This window comes from Mustela nivalis, assembly GCF_964662115.1.
Source record: "Mustela nivalis genome assembly, chromosome: 7".
In the NCBI taxonomy this organism is placed as follows: domain Eukaryota; kingdom Metazoa; phylum Chordata; class Mammalia; order Carnivora; family Mustelidae; genus Mustela; species Mustela nivalis.
Genome location: NC_139026.1, coordinates 104,807,780 through 104,827,606, shown reverse-complemented (window position 1 = coordinate 104,827,606; position 19,827 = coordinate 104,807,780). Strand labels below are relative to the sequence as shown.

Genomic DNA, 19,827 nt, shown 5'->3' with positions numbered 1-19,827 from the left:
CAGTTGTAGAAGCAGAGAGACTGAAGAGGAGTGTACGGCGATCCAAGCAAGAGATGACCAGTATTACGATGGAACCTGTGAACAATAGTCAGATCTGGGGTATGTTTGAAGGTGGAATGGGCTGTACTTAACAGACTGGAATCTGGGTATGGAAAAAAAAAGAGAGCAAGAGAGAGGTTCAGGGTGACACACAGGTTTGGCTATAAGCATTTGAATGGTTGATAGTTCCCATTCCTGAGATGGCAAATACATGGGTGAGAAGTAACAGGTTTGAAGGAAAACTTAAGAGCTCAAAGTTGGACACATGGAGTCCTTGGAACTCCATGCTTTTGTACCCCGGGGTCACGTCCCCAGCAGGGAGAAGCACTACACCAACTGCGAATCATCCTTCAAAGCATCCAGCCACCTTCCAGCTTTGACAAACCAGAGCCTCGAGCAAGTCGTGGCCACAGGTGGACAGTGCACTGGGAGATATCCCAAGGGCTTCCTGCTTCTGGTCTTCTGTGTCCTGTGACACAAGTCACAAGGCTGTAACAGAACAGATGAAGACCTTGGGACTAAAAAGTCCCAGCGTTCCCAGACAAGTGATATCCTTTGCTGAGCCTCACTGTCCTAACTCCTAAGATGAGACCTTCCTTAAACATCTCTTGTAAAGACTGAGAGAAATCAAGTATTGGGAGCACCAAGCAGAGAGTAAGGGTGCAAACATCTGCTTTGATTAGTGTAGCAAAGCACTGCAGCAGGCATTTAATCTGGACACTTGTCTCCTCTTTCATGAGAGAGGTGCTGGAATGTTACTAAGAATCTCTGACAGGGGCCTTTTAGAAGGTCGGGGTGGCCATCACTTGGGTTGGCGAGAGCCCCTGGAGTCGCTGAGGGTAACGTCTCCTTGAGGGAGATGAAAAGGGGTAGCATCAGGCTCACTGTGTTGTGCAAGTTTAAGAGGACAAGCTGTATGCTCTTTGAGTGGATTTCCTGGGGGAGAAGGGAGTCCTTGGTCTGAGTCTATGGGTTGGAGGGCATCCTGGAGATGGGGAGTGGAGGTGTATACAAGTCCCTGGAAGCAGGGACCGTGACAGCTATAGCCCCTCCACAGTGCTTACTGTGGAGGGGAGGGTCTCCTCCCTGGGGAGCAATGGGCTGCCCAGGACCAACAGAATGGAGGGACCCTCTCAGCGAAGGCCCAACCTCTTCTGTCAGATGGGACAGGGCTGGCATCCAAGAGCCATGGTGCGAAGCTGGGAGACCCAAAAGAGCAGAAGGCTGGACATACTGCAGGTACATCCCTATTTAAACAAGGGCGTTGGCCCAACTGCCTCTATTAGTCAAGATCCCCGCAGGAAACAGAATTCACCTTAGATGTTCAAAGGACATGCGTCTCATGAAGCTTCTACTTACAGTGGTGAAGGGGTGAGAAGAAGAAATGGTGTCCCTGGAGGCCAACAAGGACCATGAGGGAGAACTCATCCCATAGAAGCCATGGTTAGGAAAGGAGGTACTTCTCCCAGAGATGAGGGAGAAGCAGGGAAGAACTAGCCCCAACTCCCTCTCCCGCCTGCTAATCTTCCTCCTGCTCTTCCATGGCTTCCTGTCAACTGATCCCAATGGGAAACCAGAGCTGGGGAGCTCCTGTGATACCATCTGCTGCTGGGCTTGGGGCCACCGGACCTGGTGAAGAAGAGGGGAGAAGGGGTCTGGAGGGAAAACACAGCAAACAATGCCCACTATACTCTTTTCTCTTCTCGTGGCTTAAGTCTTAAGTCGGGGTACTTGGAAACCTCGAAGGAGAGGAATACGTTGGACTTCCTGCTAGTAGGAGAGAGGAGTGCTTCCGTGATTCATTGGAAACATGAAAGAGACATGTTCATAGTTAGAGCTCAAGTTTGGGAAGGGATTCTTGCCAGTTGTATTAAACTATTATAAGTAGCATGTTACTAATAATAGTTTCCTATAACTGGAATGAATTGTGCCACGAACTTGGGCTATAACCATGATCAGCTCCCTTTTATTATTAGCAGCGGCCTCCCATGTCCTCGTCCCGCCCAGACAACATTCACAAGACCTCACGCCCACAGCAGCGAGGGGGCCCCCAGACAGCAGCAGGATCCCCTGGAGCCACACCCTTCCCCTGGCCTCACAGACGGCCAGGCAGGAGGCTCTTCCTCCCTCATTGCCTGAGGCCACCCAGGGAGTCTGTAGCTGGTGGCAGAGCATGGACCCTGCAGACCTGACTCTCGGGCCAGATTTCAAATTACCAGCACTACGGTCTCCACACGCCCCCAAACCCCACCCCGGGAAGGCACACATCCCTGCCCACACACATTCACATGCATCCCCACGTATCCCTCCTGGGGAAAGTACGCTCCAGCTCCCGAGCAGGCTCAGGCCCCAGTGACACCACCTCCTCTTGTCCCCACGCTCAGAGCCAACAAAGCAGCGCTTCCCCCTGACTCTGAAAACACACATTGTCCACATCTGATGGAAAATTAGACCCACCCACGAATGTTCAAGATGTTCTTTAAAAGAATTTTCGACGTCTGACAGCCTCTGGCGCTGAGCTTCCTCTCCCTTTTCCCCTTCCCTCTCTCCTTCTCCTGGACAGTAATAGACTGACTTTCCCCTGGGGAGAGCTTAGAACTGGATACAAAATTTTACACTGAGACATTTCAATTATTTGGAAAAAAAAATTTTTTTAATTTAATAATGCGTGAGGGACCCCAAAGTCTGTGAACCTACACAGGTGTCCTCATGCATGCAGGCCTAGGAGGCAGGGGACAGGGCATGCAGGGCTTGTTCCCTCTGAATCCCCCTGCTCTCCAGAGACCCTACCACCTGGCACCCATGTGGGTGGGGACATTGCCCTGTAAACCCAGAGCCTCTCACGGCGTTTTCTTTTCCTTTCTCAACACCTCTGAACTTTCCTGAGGACAAGGACAGCTACGTATTACCAGACCGTAGAGTGTCATGGTCCCTGCACTGAGGCCCAACTCACCCCCATTACCCCAAGACCTTGGGCCTGTTCTTCATCTCTCTGTGAATCAGTCTTCTGACTCTAAGATGGGCATGTTAAGACTCCCGACATCCTGTGGGCACTTCTAAGGATTCAATATACTGATAAACAGAGAGTGCTTAGAGCAGTGCTTGGCTTGTGTACATGCACGTGCGTGCGCACACACACACACACACACACACCACTAACCACGTGCTCACGAGCCAAGCTCCTAAACCTCCTCAGGCTTCCCAGAAGTGAAATGAAAGCAATGACCAATTCCCGGTCCTACGGTGAAGAGTCCATGGCACAATGTATGTGCCATGCCCAACGGTGTCCCCAACAGGTGGTGGGCACTCCATTAAAACCAGGTCCTTTACCCCACCGCCTCCTTTTGTTTACGTCCCCACCCTACCTCAGGGGCCCTTGGGCAGCGACACAGCAGCAGGACATTCACAGTGTTTAAACAACTCACAAACACAGTCATTTTCAGAATTGGAAACTCTGACTTGACACAGCCACCATTCTTTGAGCACCTACAAGAAGCCCAACCCTGTACCTGGGAGAGTGAACGGTGAACTGCCCAGCTCCACGTACAAACAGCACTGCGCACACATTTTTGGAAGGGAGAGGAGGAGGAGGCTGAGGTGGTGGGGCTAGAGATTGAGACTTATCCTGAGACAAAGGAGCGGCTGGCACCTGGGTGATTTGGTCTAGAAGCCCGCTGTGAGCCCTGCCTCCCCCACTCTGCCTCCAGCTAGAAGAATGCCCACAGCTAGATTGCAGACAGGCTCCCCTTCCAGGCCAAGGCGGACCCATGCCTACATGGGGCAGGGGAAGTCCCTGCAGTTTTCGGGAGCACTAGTTCTGCTCTCTCCATGTGGGCTCAGGAGCTTGCTGCCTCAAAGGCATGCTATCTCCCCATGTCTCGAGGAGAAAGCTGCTATGATCTGCGTGTTTGTGTCCATCCCAAATTCACATGCTGAAAACCTAATCCCTGATGTGACAGTATCAGGAGGTGGTGCCTTTGGGAGGATGGAGCCCTCACGAGAGCGATCAGTGCCCCGATTAAAGAGGCTCCATAGAGCCCCCTACTCCCTCTGCCATGGGCAGACACAGCCAGACATCTGTGGCCTGGGACAGGACCTTTTCCCAACTCTGCCATCATCTTGATCTCGGACTTCCAGCCTCCAGGGTAGGAAACCCATTTCCGCTGTTGATACCCACTCTGTGGAATTCTGGGATAGCAGCAGAACAGAGTAGGAACAAAGCAGACCCCTCAAGCTCATCCACTTGGTGACCCTTGCCACTTCCCTCATCCCCTGGCCTCCCAGGACAGCTAAGCCCTGGCTGACTGGCCTGGGAAGCTGAGGTCCTGATGTCCTGGCTAGCTCTGGTTTGTTTCCCATTCCTGGAGGCAGAGCCTTTCTTAGAACCACCACCTGGGACCCCTTTAAGAATGAACAGATCAGGGGCTCCTGGGTGGCTCAGTGGGTTAAGCCTCTGCCTCCAGCTCAGGTCATGATCCCAGGTCCTGGGATCGAGCCCTGCATCGGGCTGCCTGCTCAGCCAGAAGCCTGCTTCCTCCTCTTTCTGCCTGACTCTCTGCCTACTTGTGATCTCTTTCTGTCAAATAAATAAATAAAATCTTAAAAAAAAAAAAATGAACAGATCACTGAAGATCGTCCCGTCCTACCCATTTACGGGGATCCTCACAAACTCATCATTGATGCTACTGAACCGGACTGCACATCTTATACAGAGGGTCTTGGCCGCTAAGGCCCCGAGCTCCATTCACTTTTCCCCAGGAGCCCCATCCCTCTACCGCAGGTTCTCGCTCATTCCCTGCCCCACAGTGCTGCGCAGCCACCAGATAACACTGTGTCTTGCACCCAAGCTGGTGACCATTATTACAAGGCAGCCACGGAGACAATCACTGCCTTTATGTACCACTGCAGAGCCAACTCCTAGCAAATTCTGGGGTTTTTTGGTGACAAATATTTGTGGCAAGAAAGGACCTCGGATTGGCCTGATGTCTGAGCCTATAGGGAGATGCTCCCAAGAAATCGGTCTTCACCACCCAGCCTTGCAGGAAACACTTGGGAACTTGTTGGGGTTGTTAACACCAGCTGCTTGCACCCGGTGAGCAAGGCAGTCGTCACAGCCTCCTCATCAATCAGGAGTTCTGGGGCAAGAAGCCAGATGGGTATTAAACCAGCGTGAGAATAGCAAAGGAAGCCCCTAAGCCCAGCAGAATCCTCGTTCCATTAGGTGGCATTATTCACAGCTTTCTGTCCCCAGGGAGCCCTGGGGGACTCCGCAGCCACACCTCTGCCTGTAGGTGCACCGGCCACCCCGCTGGGCACCTCCACCTCCATTCGTTCATGGGCTCACACCCACCGTATGCCCTTAAGGACACGTCAAGTCTTCTGATGCCTTGGCTGCAGCTCTCAGTCACTGACCTATCAAGACAATTTGCATGTACGTTCTTCACCTCAAAATTTCCTCAAATCCTCCACTAAACAGGAAATCCCCAATGCATAAATGCTCACTGTAGCACCCACAGTGACTAGCAGAGTGCCTAGCCTACGGGCATTCCTTGAAAACAAATTTTCGAGGGCACCAATGGAGAGAGAGATGGAGTTAGTCAATAAAGGCATCAAAAAATCTGTGCTAAAGTCTACTGGGAGGCGGGCCCCATGTAGTGGATACAAAGAAATGTTAAGCGCAAGCAGCTGTCCTCCAGGGCTCGGCGGCCTGGCAGGGGCCAGCAGCAGTGATCCTCCCCGCTCGCGGAACGTCCACGCACTTCCACACATTTCCCCAGCTCTCCAGCCAGGCTGCTCCAGCCAGCGGGCCGTGACCGGAAGTGAGGGAGGCACTTCCGGCCCGCAGCGTCTCACAGACAACGTGGCATCCGCGTGAAGCTTCTATGTGAGCCCAAGCCCCATGCCCTGCTACGCGGGACATGGGGCGTGGGGACAGATAAACAACTGCGCATCACCCACCTGAGATTTTGAGGTTCGTTTTTTTACGCTGGCAGAACCTCATCTATTCTAAGACTCGTAAACACAGACACGAGTCCAGCGATGAGAAAAGACGGGGGTGGAACAGATAAGGCGCGCAAGCTTACTTGTACCTGCTGGTTTATGGGCCACCAGTCTATGGTGTGGGGTCCCCTCTTCCTAGAGACCTCCCTCCAGGTCTCTGTGTGCTGGTGCCTTCCTGCCGCCCCAGTCTCAGCCACCATGTCACCACCTCCAGGGGCCTTTCCCGACCACCTGACCATAGCGCACACAACCACACTACGGCCCTCACCCTCTGGGGAATGTTCCCCGCTCACTGCCTATCTTTCCTTTAATATGGGCGTAAGCACGGTGAGACCAAGGGCCATGTCTTCCTTGTCTATGGCTGTGTTTCCAGAATGGTACCTGGCACAAAGCAGACATTCCACATCCGGGGGATGGACTAGGGAACACATGATCTGCACCGGAGTTCAGAAGCGGGTATAAGGAAACTCCCCGAGGCCCGAGTGTCCAGAAAAGGAGAGGGGAGGCAGACCTCTGGAGGTCCTTTAAAAGGAGGGTCACTGAGGGCTGTTGGAGTGCCTGCAGCAGCCTAAGCACAACACAGAGGTGGGAACCAGGGTGATTCCGGGGGACTGTGAGTGGTGTGGGTTGCCAGAGTGGAGGAGGACACTGGGAAGAGGGTGGCCAAGGGCCTCAAACCCTAGTTGATATTTGACCCAAGACCAAAAGGAAGCTGGTGTGGGGCGGGGGATGGTGCTGATGGTAGTGGTTCTCCCCTCCCCCAGCCCAGGGAGAAGGTTTGAGAGACTGCCTGGGTAGGATTTCTAAGCTAGAGGTCCAGAGAAAGGGGCTAAAGACAAGGGCACAGTCCTTAGGCTATGACAACAGCTGACACAGAGGGGACGACCCATGGACAGGAAGGAGGAAAATGATGAAGAAAGGACCAAAAATTTTCATTCCAGAGAAGCACCCTGTTTGCTCAGTGCCACACATCTGGGGTTGGGAGGGAAAAGGAACCAGGCCCAGTGCTCAAAGTTTCCTTCCACTGGGCTCCCAAATTGGGTGGCCCTTCCACTATACAAAAGTGCCTCTCTGAGCCCTCTGGAAACACCCAGTGTAAGGCAGACAAGAGTAGCCACCTGGGGACGAGGCCCACGTGGGTGAATGCATGGAGACCCAATACACCACTTCTCTCCAGACAGTAAGAAACTCACGTCAGCGTCACACAAAAAGTATTTGCATTTCAGAGGAACAATCTGAGTGTGAACCTTAGTAAAATGAGGATCTAATACTGCCCTTGCTGACCACACACAGTTTTTGTGAGGATAAAATGGGATAATGGAATTCTTTTAAGTTTAAAGCTGCTTTATGAGTATCACTATCACAAAGAACAAACTGGAGTTGTTAGAATTTCATCGCCTTTCCAGGGCACAGGCTTCCTTCCTGACCCCTGGCTTCTCAGCCAGAAGGAGGCTAACCTTTTTGGGTGAGGGAGGGAGTGCTATTACAAACAGTGGATGTCGCTTCACGGTGTGGGAAGTGTTTCACAGCCCGATGCAAAGAGAATTTGCCCAGCCCTGTGCATGGGAGGTGCTCACTAAATACATGTTAGTGAGGTTTGCACTGTGGGCCACACTCTAGTTTCTAGGCCTCCCAGTCTCTAGAGCTATGGAAGACAGGTGATATAAAGTATTGCAGATGGGTGGCAGGGAGACATTTCTGCATCGCCGCTGGTTTCCTGCTCCTCTCTCCTTCCTTCTTACCTACATGTTCAGCAATCTCCTTTGCATTAGGCCTTCCCGTCTCTCTCTTCTTAGTGACATCCTAAGTCCTTGACGGGACAGTTCTGCAAATATCCAGCTCCAATCGCATCACCCTCTTCAAACACTCCAGTGATGTGAGGTCAGAGCCCTTGTGGGAAATGGGGAACGTTTCCTTCTGCCCCTGATGTCACCCATATTAGGGAGGGAGAGGGCTTAGTCGTCATGCCCCACCCTGTCTCCCCTACCTTGCTCATTTCCCCTCTTGGGGGACAGAAGCTTATCTCACTGGTCTGTCTGGTAGGTGACATTGGCATTCCTCGTCCACCCATTTCCTCTGCCCTTCCTATGGGGAGCTAAGGGCCTGCAGGAAGCAGGTGTTCTTCTGGCCCTCTCACCCTCAATGTCCTAAGACTTCCCAGGCTTCCCTGTCCTCTGCTGCCAGCACTGGGCAGGGAAGTCTGTCTGTCATCTGGTATTAGGAAGCCTATCTGCTCTCCTGCTAAGCTGCTTCCTCCCACGAAGCCGTTTTTAGCTTTAAAAGTGAAATATTGGCCTTTGCCTAGGTCTGCCTTTCCTTACTTCTCAGCTTGTTCAGCAATCAGGCCAAAAAGATGGGTAGTTTTTTATTGGATGACCCTTTGAGCTCTAGCAAACACTTTCTCCCTGTCTATGAAAATAAGCAGAGTTCTCAGTGCCATCCAAGGTCTTCCACTGAAAACTCAGCTATCAGTCAATGCTCTGGGTCCAGCCCCCACTCTCCTGTGCCCTGGACGTGCCACAGACCCAAAAGGAACTGCCATGCTGGGCTCCTTGCACATCCTGGACGCACTTCGTGTTTTCCTTCTTCCATAGGCTGAGCTCTCGGCTCCTTCCCTGGCACCAAAATTCTACCCATCATCGCCATCATCCAAGCCCAGCCCACATGCACCCCTCCACTTGCCTTTCCTGTTCTGAGGGATCTGATCTCTCCCTCTCATTCTGTTCCCTCTGCCAGGAAACTCCTGTCCTCCTGCTTGCTTCCTCCTCCCTGTGCACCTGCCTGTATGAAGACCACTTATCTCTAAGCAATCCAATGTGATGTCTTTGTCTTGGAAGCCTCTCTGAGTCCCCAGGAGTGTTGGAGGCCCCCCTCAGTGCTTCCATAGAATCCCACATACCACTAAACACACCGAAGCAACCTCCTCTGCTGACTTTTCTCGAGAACCTTATGAAGGAACACAGAGAACATTTATAAACATGCACATGCCTAAAGGGAGCAGACCTCTACTCTAGATGGCACCTTGCCTAGAGCCACATGGAAACCCAAAGTCAATGCCCACTGTTAGCAGAGCCCAGGACCAGGGAAAGACACCAAAAGAGTCCTTTTGACTGGAATTAGGGAAACCTTTCTGGAATTTTCTGATCCTCTTAGAAGGGGAGGCTCTTGAAGATGGGGTCAGTCTATCAAGTGTCTAACTTCTAACTGATCAGTGAATTAAAGATATCATATCATTAACTCAACTTTGCTGAGGTTAGTGAGAGGCTGACAGTCCCCATACCCACATTCAACCGGGGAAAGAGGTGCACGCCTCTAGGCCCCCCAGGATATGTGCCATGAGGAAAAGGTCTCAGCTCTCAGCCCACCCCCTCCTAATAAACACAAATGCCAAAAAGTGGCGCTCAGGCAACAGCAGGTTGCAGCTCAAATGACACATCTGAATACTGAGGCCACTGCATTTTCTCACTGGCTTGAAGCTGGGGAAGTCTGATATGCCTCTTTGAAGTCTGCTCAGTGCGTGGGGAATGTGTGGATTTTCTGGGGCCTCGGCAATATGGGGATAGATAAGACCCTCCCAGGGCTCAAGTATCAAGAGCTTTCTCGACTCTGTAAACACTCCTGGGAAAGTGAAGAGGGCTAAAACTCCGCAGTTCATAGCAGGAAGTGTTCAACCCGTCTTGTCTCTAGGCTGGGCTAAAAGGAAGAGACCCCATAGATGATTCTCAGGGGAAGTACAGAACCACCATACTTTCTCATTTCCCCAATAAAATGCATTGCACAAAGCATTTTGTCCCTGTCCCTTTTCTTTCTTTTCGGTCACCACCACCACTAACCTTGTGCATATTGAACTGACCCGTATTTGAGGGGGCCTGGGGCAAAATGGGATTTGGGGACACAGTACCGATTTTGGTGAGCCACACGGCCACGGCACCATAGATCTCGTCCAGGATGAGGATGACCACAAGGTTGATGATGACTGCCGTTGCTGTCACTGTCACCCGGACATTGGAGCGTGTGGACTTGTTGAGAGACAGGGCTGCAGCGATTGTGATACGATACACGATGACCCCAAAGACGATGGAGAAGGTCAGGGCAATCTGTTTGGGAAACAGGGAGAGTCAGTGCCTAGTAGACAAGTACTGAGCAGCTTCTACTTGCCCAGCCAACCGTCCTAGCCGCTACGTCAGAAACTATGGATATGGAGTCCACTCGTGTGCACCCTCTGAACTCACGTGCCAAGCCTGAGGACAGTTACACTGTCCACAAGAGTGAGTCTTCCATTTTTATCAGACACCAAATGGTTGACAACACACACAAAACCCTAAGAGTGAAAACGCCGGACACTGAGGGGTGTGTGGCACACGCAACGTGGTTTCCTTCACTAAGGGGCTTCTAGTCGACTATGGAGGTGAGCTGAACTCTTGGTGAGGACTACTGGAGAGGTATTATGTGTTCAGTGAAGGGAGTGGGTACAGAGGGGCAAGCGGACCAGGTTGGGTAATGGGATAGACTCTCAGTGCAGAGAAACAGAGCCATGGAAGGCATCTGAGCTGAGAAGCAGTGGGCACTAGGTGTGGGAAGGCTGCCCCAACGAGAACCAAGGGAGAGAAACCAGGAGTGAGGTTTGTAGACTCTCAGTCCTCAGGTGAACAAAGTATCACACTAAGATTTCTCTACCAGGCAACAGTAATGGAGGACTCAGATTTTTCATTTGGTGCCAAAACCTCTGGCTGTTCACACTGAAAGGAAAGGTTCCCAGCCACTGGACCTCTAAGGGTCCTCCACTTCCTCCTTCTAGAACCTGCGAACAATAAATCACTCTCCCAGATGAGCCCCTTCCCTCTCCCATCACAGTCCAGGAAAGCCCATTTCCATGAAGCATGAGGATATCAGGGGAAGAACGTGGCCTGAGTAAGCTCTCAGAGAGGGCAGAGGGAGAACACGGAATGTCTAGGTGTATAACCTGCTCTGAGCAAAATTCTAATTCTTGTCAGTCAAGTGAAGTCTTAGAATTCTTTCCACAGAGAAGGCTGTTCAGATAGTATTCCCCCTGGGGTCAGGGCATGGTGGGCTGGCACTAGCTGTGGAGAGCTACATGGACACATGGGGAGAGAAAACGTTCCCTCTGAAACTACAAATTGTCCTGGACTACATGTTCTCTCCATAGAAAGAAGGGGAGGAGAGCGGAAGGGAGGAGGGGGCTCTGGCTCAGGCAATGTTTTTCAAGCAGTGTGCAGGACACTGGTGAGCAAATGGGGAATGGGTTGCAGAAGAGTCATGGTGTGACCATCATCAGACCCCTGGGGGGGATGCCTGGGGATGCAGCCTTAGCTAATTATCCCTGCAAGCCATACAAATATTAGTTATTTGTCTTCTGGGCCACCATGTGAAGGCAGGCAGCATGGCGATGTTCTCTGGGTCCAGGGGGTGTCAGGGTGGAGGAGAGGTTAGATGGAAGGACACTGTGTGGGAGGCTTCTCTTCTGATGCTGGGTAGGGGCAGGAGCAGCAGCAGCAGCAGCAGCAGCCCCAGGCTCCAGGACTAGGGGGGAATGACGACCCATGGAAGTGGGAAAACCTGGACATGACATCACTGTTCTCCAGCAATGTAGATGTCTTCACTTCCCGTTCCTCTGGGATTGTCACTGCCAGACAGTAACAGCCTGGAAAATGTGGTGTGAGATTCTTTTCCCCCAAAATCACTTTTGCAGCAAAGGCCAGTGATAGCAGTACTGATGAGAGTCGGGGGGTGGGGGAGGCCAGGGCATCAAAGAGTGAGCATGTATGCATCTGGGGGAAAACAACAATGGCAAAAACATCCTTGGCTTTGGGGTCTTGGGGGTGGAGCATGGAGGATGAGTGGGGAGGAGATCAGCTTCTATTCTCCAAGAAGCTCAGCTGCTCAACTGGGGACGGAAGAAAACTCTTCGTTGCTACCCACTGTGTGATCTGTGGGCCTGCTGTATCAGCTGGGAGCTTGGGGGACATGCAGGGTCTCAAGTACAGCTCCAGACACACTGGCTCAGAATCTGCACTTGAACGAGATTCCCATTCAAGTTCTAGAGGCACTGCTCTCTTGCGAAAGCCCTTTTTCCCACCCTCCCTGTCTCCTTGGCCCTACCTCCAACACACCCTTCCCTAGTCCTCTGCTGCTGTTCCTTTTGATCCTAACTTCTCAGCCCCTGATTTCCCATGCCACTAGAGAAACCAGGCTCTGACCTGTCTTACAGTGGTACTCACAAGGATCACAGTTCTCAAGCTGAAAGAGCCTGGAGAACACCAATCCCATCCTGTGACCACTTTGAAGATGAGGAAACTGGCATGGAAAGTGAAGAGATTTGTTCAAGGTCACAAGGCCTGGACTACAACCCTCATATCTGGGATTCTGGTAAGAGTTAAAGGACTTTGGCCTTCAGGAATCATCCCAATCCAACCTCTAATCTCATATATAAGGAAACTGAGGACTGAGAAGCAGCAATGTGATGGGTCCAAGGTCTGGACAGTTCCTGGCAAAGCTGGGATGCTAATGGTGGGACCATCATAATGAACTAATCTAGTTGTGTCCTCTCAATTTTGTTATTCAATGCCCATCTTCACGAACAGTAATTCTTATAACAATAGCATAAAATATGGCTTTTCTGGATGTGATTTACTAACCATCCAGGACCTGAACTCTGCTCTGTGGCTCCCATGCCTACAATCCCATCCTGACATTAGAATGCACGTCCTCTAGTACTAAATCCAGCACTGTTTTAACCACTCTGGCTGCAGTGTTGATTTTGCTTATTAAATTCAACAAATATACACTGGATATATTTCATGTTTGTGATCGGTTTCCCTCCAAATAGGCCAAAAGTGGGGATTGGTCTTATAACTGCATTCTGCACCTCGTGTCAGTTTCACAGCACTGCCTCACTATAGAACCTGCTTGGTAAAGATTGCCTGGTCCCTAGCTCTAGGAATCTAGCTCTCAAGTACATGGGAACATCACCATGCTCCCCATTGCTGTTTGTGTTTTGATCCTGTAGTTTTACTTGTAGATAGAGCCAAACTGTAAGGAAAGCCAGGTTATGGAGTCCAGAGTCCTATTTAATGCTATGAGAAACAGGAAGGAGAATGGGTCTGGACCCCACCCTCCAGGTCTTGCATTCTGCATCAAAGTTGAGAAAATCATTGCACATATACAAAGATGAGCCTTGTAGCAGCTGGACAGAATACAGGCTCAGCTCATGTGCTCTGAACAGAGAGCAGAGGGATTAGAGAAAATCCTACGGAAGTAGTTTTGGGTCAGTTTCCTATGAGAAAGGCTTGGGGAAAAGAATTTTTAAAAAGCAATCAGAAATGGAAAAATCAGAAGCAACCTGGGCTAACCAGCAGGAGTGTACCCAGTCTAAAGCAGGGCATGAAATTAGTGGCTCAATTTTAAACCATACACACACTAATGGCTTTATCTCTGACATAATAACTTGTCCCTGGCAACTTTATTAATCTGACTAATTAACTTATATTCTCACTCAGCCATTTATAAGATATGTCTTGAGTGCCTTCTGTGTGCCAGTCACCATGCTAAGTGGCAGGGATATAGTCACAAACAAATCACACAGGACTTTCTGCCCTCGTGGCACTTCTAGAGAGGAAAGACAGACAACCAACTACCAACTAACATCAACCAGATAGTATATCTGGTGTGATAAATACTGTAGAAACAAATAAAGCAAAACAGGAGTAGTGGGACAGGTTGCAGCTTAAAAGAGGGTGGTGAGGAAAAGCATAGGTGAAGAGGTAACATTTCAGCAAGGCTCTTGAGGGGGTTTGTCTGAGGGAAGGGGCTTCTGGGCAGAGGGTGGGTAAAGAAGAAAGCAAGGGAGGGGTGGGGTTGGAGAGGAGGACATAGGACAAGGACATGCAAGGACGTACAGAAGATGCTGGCTTCTGTATTTCATAAGAGGCCGATGCTTAAGGCAGTTTTGAGCAGAGAAGTGACATGAGATTTGATCTAGATTTTAAAAAGATGAGTTAGCTGCTCATCTCTAGGTGCACTATTAGGGGGTCCTTGCACAAGCCAGGTGAAGGAGGTGGCTTCTGGAAGCTGGTTCCCAATTCCCAAGTAGAAGTAAATGATTGTCCTGGGCATGTAGGAGGGAGGCTCAGGCTCCTAGCCTAGAGCCAGGACACTGCTTTTGATAATCTCCTCCCACATAAAAGGGAAACAAAGCAAGTTTAATTCAAAAAGGAAAGAAAGGGGCGCTTGGGTAGCTTAGTCGGTTGAGCATCCAACTCTTGATTTCAGTTGGGTCCTGATCCCAGTGTTGTGGGGTGGGGCCCCGAGTGGGATTCTCTCTCCCTCTGCCCGCACCCTGCTGAAGTTCTCTTTCTCTCTATCTCAAATAAATAAATAAAACTTAAAAGAAAAAATAAAAGGACAGAAACTGTAGCTCAACATGTCAACATGTTGGGTTGGAGAAGAAAGAGGAAATTCACTTTTGTCTTCTGTAACAGGTGGGGAAGAGGCTGGCCTCTGTCACAGGTGAGGAAAAGAAACACAGCCCTTGGCCATTGTTGTGCTCTCACCATCCCATGAAAATTACCCCAGCTGATCTGGCAGACTAGCATCCCTAAAACTTTCCCCATGACCATGACCTTGGCACATTCTGCTAAGATGTAGTCAACGGGGTGAAGAAGGAAAGGGTATTCAGTACTCCTGTGTGTTGCAGTATGTGCCTTTGGCTTACCCTAATTCTATAAGCAAATCTCACTTTTTTATAAACATCATTGTAACCCTTTGTCTCCCACCCCATGCCTTGTTTTAGGGCAGTGCCAAGCCCTTCTCTTTAGAAGACTGAGGATTTTTTTTTTTTAATGAAAAAAATGAGGAAAATTTAGCACAAAATAAAGATGTTTTTCTACCTCAGCCACAGCCACTTCTTCCTAGGAACATCACCAAGGCAAGGGAAGCAAGGGCAAAAATGGACTATTGGGATTTCATCAAGATCAAAAGCTTTTGCACAGCAAAGTTAACAGTCAACAAAACCAAAAGACAACCAACAGAATGGGAGAAGAGATTTTCAAATGACATATCAGATAAAGGGTTAGTATCCAAAATCTATAAATAATTTATCCAACTCAACACCCAAAGAACAAATAACCCAATCAAGAAATGGGCAGAAGACATGAACAGACATTTCTGCAAAGAAGACATCCAAATGGCCAACAGACACATGAAAAAGTGCTCAACATCACTCAGCATCAGGGAAATACAAATCAAAACCACAGTGAGATAATCACCTCACACCAGTCAGAATGGCTAAAATTAGAAGTCAGAAAATGACAGATGCTGGCGAGGATGTGGAAAAAGGGGAACCCTCCTACACTGTTGGTGGGAATGCAAGTGGGTGCAGCCACTCTGGAAAACAGCATGGAGGTTCCTCAAAAAGGTGAAAATAGAGCTACCCTATGACCCAGCAATCGCACTATTGGGTATTTACCCTAAAGATACAAATGTAGTGATCCAAAGGGGCACGTGCACCTAAATGTTTATAGCAGCAATGTCCACAATAGCCAAACTATTAAAAGAACCTAAATGTCCATCAACAGATGAATGGTTAAAGAAGATATGATACACACACACACACACACACACACACACACACACACACACAATGGAATACTATGCAGCCATCAAAAAACTAAAATCCTGCTATTTGCAACAACGTGGATGGAACTAGAGAGCATTATGCTGAGTGAAATAAGTCAATCAGAGAAAGACAATTATCATATGAGCTCTCTGATATGACGAATTTGAGAGGCAGGGCAAGGGGTTGTGGGGGGTAGGGAGGGAAAACAATGAAACAAGATGGGACCAGGAAGGGAGGCAAACCGTAAGAGACTCTTAATCTCAGGAAGCAAACTGAGGGTTGCTGAGGGAGGTAGGGGTGGCTGGGTGTGGACATTGGGTAGGGTATGTGCTATGGTGAGTGCTGTGAATTGTGTAAGACTGATGATTCACAGACCTGTACCCCTTAAGCAAAGAATACATTATATGTTAAATAAATTAAAATACATAAAAGAAATTAAAAAAAAAAAAAGAATTGGATGCATAACAGAGTAAGCCACCCATCTGCCCCAAGGGTATCTTGACTATTCTCAGCTTTTTTGCTTCCTTATAAATTCTCATGGAGGAAATATAAAGACCTTACAATGTTATTGTTTCATTACTGCCCATCCAACTTATATGCTATTATTAATGTGTACAATGTAATTCTACTTTTTTTTAAAATTTTAAGTAGGCTCCACACCCAGTGTGGGGCTTGAAATCACAATCCCAAGATCTATGCTCTACTGACTGAGCCAGTCAGGCACCCCTCTATCTTATTATTAACCCTATAAGACACCATCATCCTTGTTTACAGTCAAATACCACATAGATTTTCCCACATATTTACCGATTTTTTCTTCATTCCTTCTTAAAACTGTGGTTTTCCAGATGGGACCACATTCAAAGAACATTCTTAGGATTTCTTTTAGTGAAAGATTCAGTTGGCTGCAAACCCTCAGCTTTTGTTTGGCTATAAATATCTTTATTTTACACTAATACTTCCACATTACATTTTTCTTGGGTATAGAATTCTGGGTTAGCAACTGTTTTCTTTTCAGCGCATGAAGATACACACGTCCCTGTATTCTGACTTCCAACTGCTATGTGAAATCAATGGCTGATCAAACAGTCTTCATTAAGGGTAATTTGTCTTTTGATTTTTGACTGCATTTGAGATTTTTCTTGTGTATCATACATTCTATAGTCTCACAGAGATAGAGTCCTTTTTATTTTTCCTGCTTGAATTTCACTGGGATTCTTCAATCTCTGAATTGGAATTCTGTTAGCAGAACTAGCCAACTAGGAGACCATCAGTCAGTGTATCATTCATTACTAGTCTCACCTCTTCTTCCAATAGTGCAATTAAATACAAGTGAAATCCTCTCACTCTATTACTTTCTATTTTGAGTTTTCAATTTTTTTTTTCTAATTTTTTCTAACCTGAATTACAGTTCACAAATGATGCCTTCAGCTATGTCTAATTGGTTTTAAACCCGTCCCTGGGGTGTGTGTGTGTGTGATATATATTATTATATGTTATATATTCACATTCATTGATATATACCCATTTCCAGAAGATTTATTAGCTGGTTTTCAAATCCTTAGGTCATTTTTAAAAGTTTCTTATTTTAGGGATACCTGGGTGGCTAAGTTGGTTAAATGTCTGCCTTCAGCTTAGATCATAGTCCCAGGGTCCTGGGATCCAGTCTTGCATCAGACTCCCTGCTCTCTGGGGAGTCTGCTTCTCCCTCTGCCTGCCACTCCTCTTGTTTGTGCATGCTCTCTCTCTCTCTCTCCTTCTCTCTCTGACAAATAAGCAAATAAAATCTTTAAAATAGTTTCTTATTCTTTGCAGATATTTTTAAACTGGGCATTTCGACCTGTGACTGAGTATTTCCAGTATCTTTAGTCTTTGCTGTCTCTCCACACTGGTTCTCTCTCATTGTGTTTAGCTTCTGTATAATTGATTATTTTTAACTGCCTTCTCTTCTTTGACCTTAAAAAAATTCTTTTGGGGGGATTTTTTGAGGAAGAGTGTAAATCTGCCTTCCCACAGAGAGAACGTGTGCTTGCTTCTGCTGGATAACCAGAAGCATGACTTTCCCTGGCCACATTCACAGTCTGAGCTTCCTGGATCTTCTCAAGTGAAAAACTGGGCTGGGAGTCTACGATGGGGATTGTCTATGGCCACTCCTTCAGGACAGGATTTTGTTTCCCTGTTTCCCCCTGTTCTGCTTAGAGCCAGAGCAATGTTCTCTGCAGTCCCGAAAGTGTGGGGGGTGGGTTTAGTTCTACTTCGCCTTTATTCTAAAAGTTTAGATCTAGTATAGTTCCAGGCTTAGTGAGAACTTCCTGTTAGCATCTCCACTTTGAGCCAGCCGCACCCCAATTTCTATCCTCTCTGCACCATAAAACCATAAAAACCAAAGCCCAAGTTTGCCTTAGATGGGAGAATGTCCTCAAGGCAAAAGCAGTATTGATGCCAAGTATTTGTCTCCTTGGTTCAGTTTCCCTTAGATGGATCTGCACTAGGAATAGCTTAGTATTCTCTACTAACTTATTAGACCCTCAAGGCTTTAAAAAGAATGAAAAATACATTCATCCATATATATTTCTTATGTTCAGCAAAATGGGATGCTACAAATATCCTAACCTACCGCTACGGGAGATAGAAGTCTATTTCACTTACCAATTTCCTTGTTTATGTACATATTTGTTATCTGTAAAATCCTTAAACGAGAGATTATTTTATTTTCTACTCTATCCCTAATGCCTAAGAACAGTGTCGACTATATAGCTGGCACCTGTTACATATATTTTTTAAATTCCTTTTAAAAAGATTTTATATTAAATAATCTCTGCACCCAACATGGAGCTTGAACTCACGATGCCCAGATCAAGAGACACACACTCCAGTAACTGAGCCAGCCGAGCACCCCTCCCCCTTGAATATTTCTTGAATGAATGAACAAACTCTTTGACAACAGTATGCACATTGTGGGAGGCTCTGAAATGCTAAATTAAACTTTACATCATTCCAGCTTAACACATTGTGATTCACCACATATTCTTGAATAAATTCCGCACGCCTTGCTCTTCTTAAGCAATGAGAAGGTAAGGAATGCAAAATCTCAGTTTTGGCAAAGCATGGCACCCGTCCCCTCTGTACTTCATCTGTGAAATGAGGTGCTGATATAAAAGGTGCCTAGGAGTCCTTCTCTTTTTAAATCTCTGAGACTAAGACATGGTTGCCGTGTTCCAGGAGCACGCCAGCTATAATCACCTCAGGTCAGGGCCAGAGGTAATGCTGGCAACGAGGTCCAGAAAATGGTTGTGATTTCAGTCCCAGAATAAGCAATCCATCCCCGACCTTTACAACTAATGTGTAGTCCTGCTTAGAAATGCTGTAAGGACACAGCTTTCCTTTGTAAAACAGAAGTTCCAGTCTTGGCTACTAGAAGGAATCTACCCATAAAGGGGGAGCAGAGGTCTCAGGAACCTGAGCTTCAGGGACAAGAAGATTTGGGGTCTCCTTGCTCTGCTCACAGTTATCTCCCCCACCCTGACTCCCAGGAATGACCTGCTACCATTTTATTAATCTGACTCGAACACGAATCCCACCCGTTTTCTCATCTTCCCTGACACAGCCGAGACCCATGTGGGTCTTTTGAAAAGGCTCTTCCAAACTCTAAGGGAGAACATAGGGAAACAGACACAACTATAGGGGAGCTTAAGAATCAGGCTCGCACAGAGCCCAAGCTGGCTGTCCTCTGTGGTTTCTAGGCTCTGTTCTATCCCACAAACCCTCAGGGAGAGCCAGCCCACAGCCCAAATAGGCTGCCACAATTCTGTAGCCATCTTACCTGGGCTACCTCTTCCAAGGCCTTGGTTTTTCTCAATATAGAAGACACCATCTCACAGCCCACCCCTGGAAGTTCTAAGTTCAAAACCCTTGTGTGCAGGACTGGGAAGATAGAATCTCTCTACCTTCCTGTATCTGGGAAGACAGAACCCCTTCTGTAGCCATGGAAGGCCACTGACCCCCAACCCAGGTCTGAGGGAATCCCCTTTCCCTCTTCTGGTGGCTGGCACCCACAGCGCCTCACTATCAGGTAAGATCCTCCCTGTTTAGACAGGACTGTGGCTTCATCTTTCCTAGCCCCTCACTATCCCCACAGCATGCTAGAATAACAT

At 48.2% G+C, this 19,827-nt stretch overlaps 1 protein-coding gene across 3 annotated transcripts in view; it reads right to left on the bottom strand.

Moving 5' to 3' along the window:
* ANO2 (anoctamin 2) overlaps positions 1-19,827 on the bottom strand; it is a 342,917-nt gene that overhangs the window by 55,829 nt on the left and 267,261 nt on the right. For all 3 annotated transcript variants that reach the window (XM_082742732.1, XM_082742731.1, XM_082742733.1), the window contains one exon: positions 9,941-10,136. In XM_082742732.1, the coding sequence (XP_082598858.1) occupies positions 9,941-10,136 (196 nt within the window). The remainder of the gene's footprint in view (positions 1-9,940; positions 10,137-19,827) is intronic.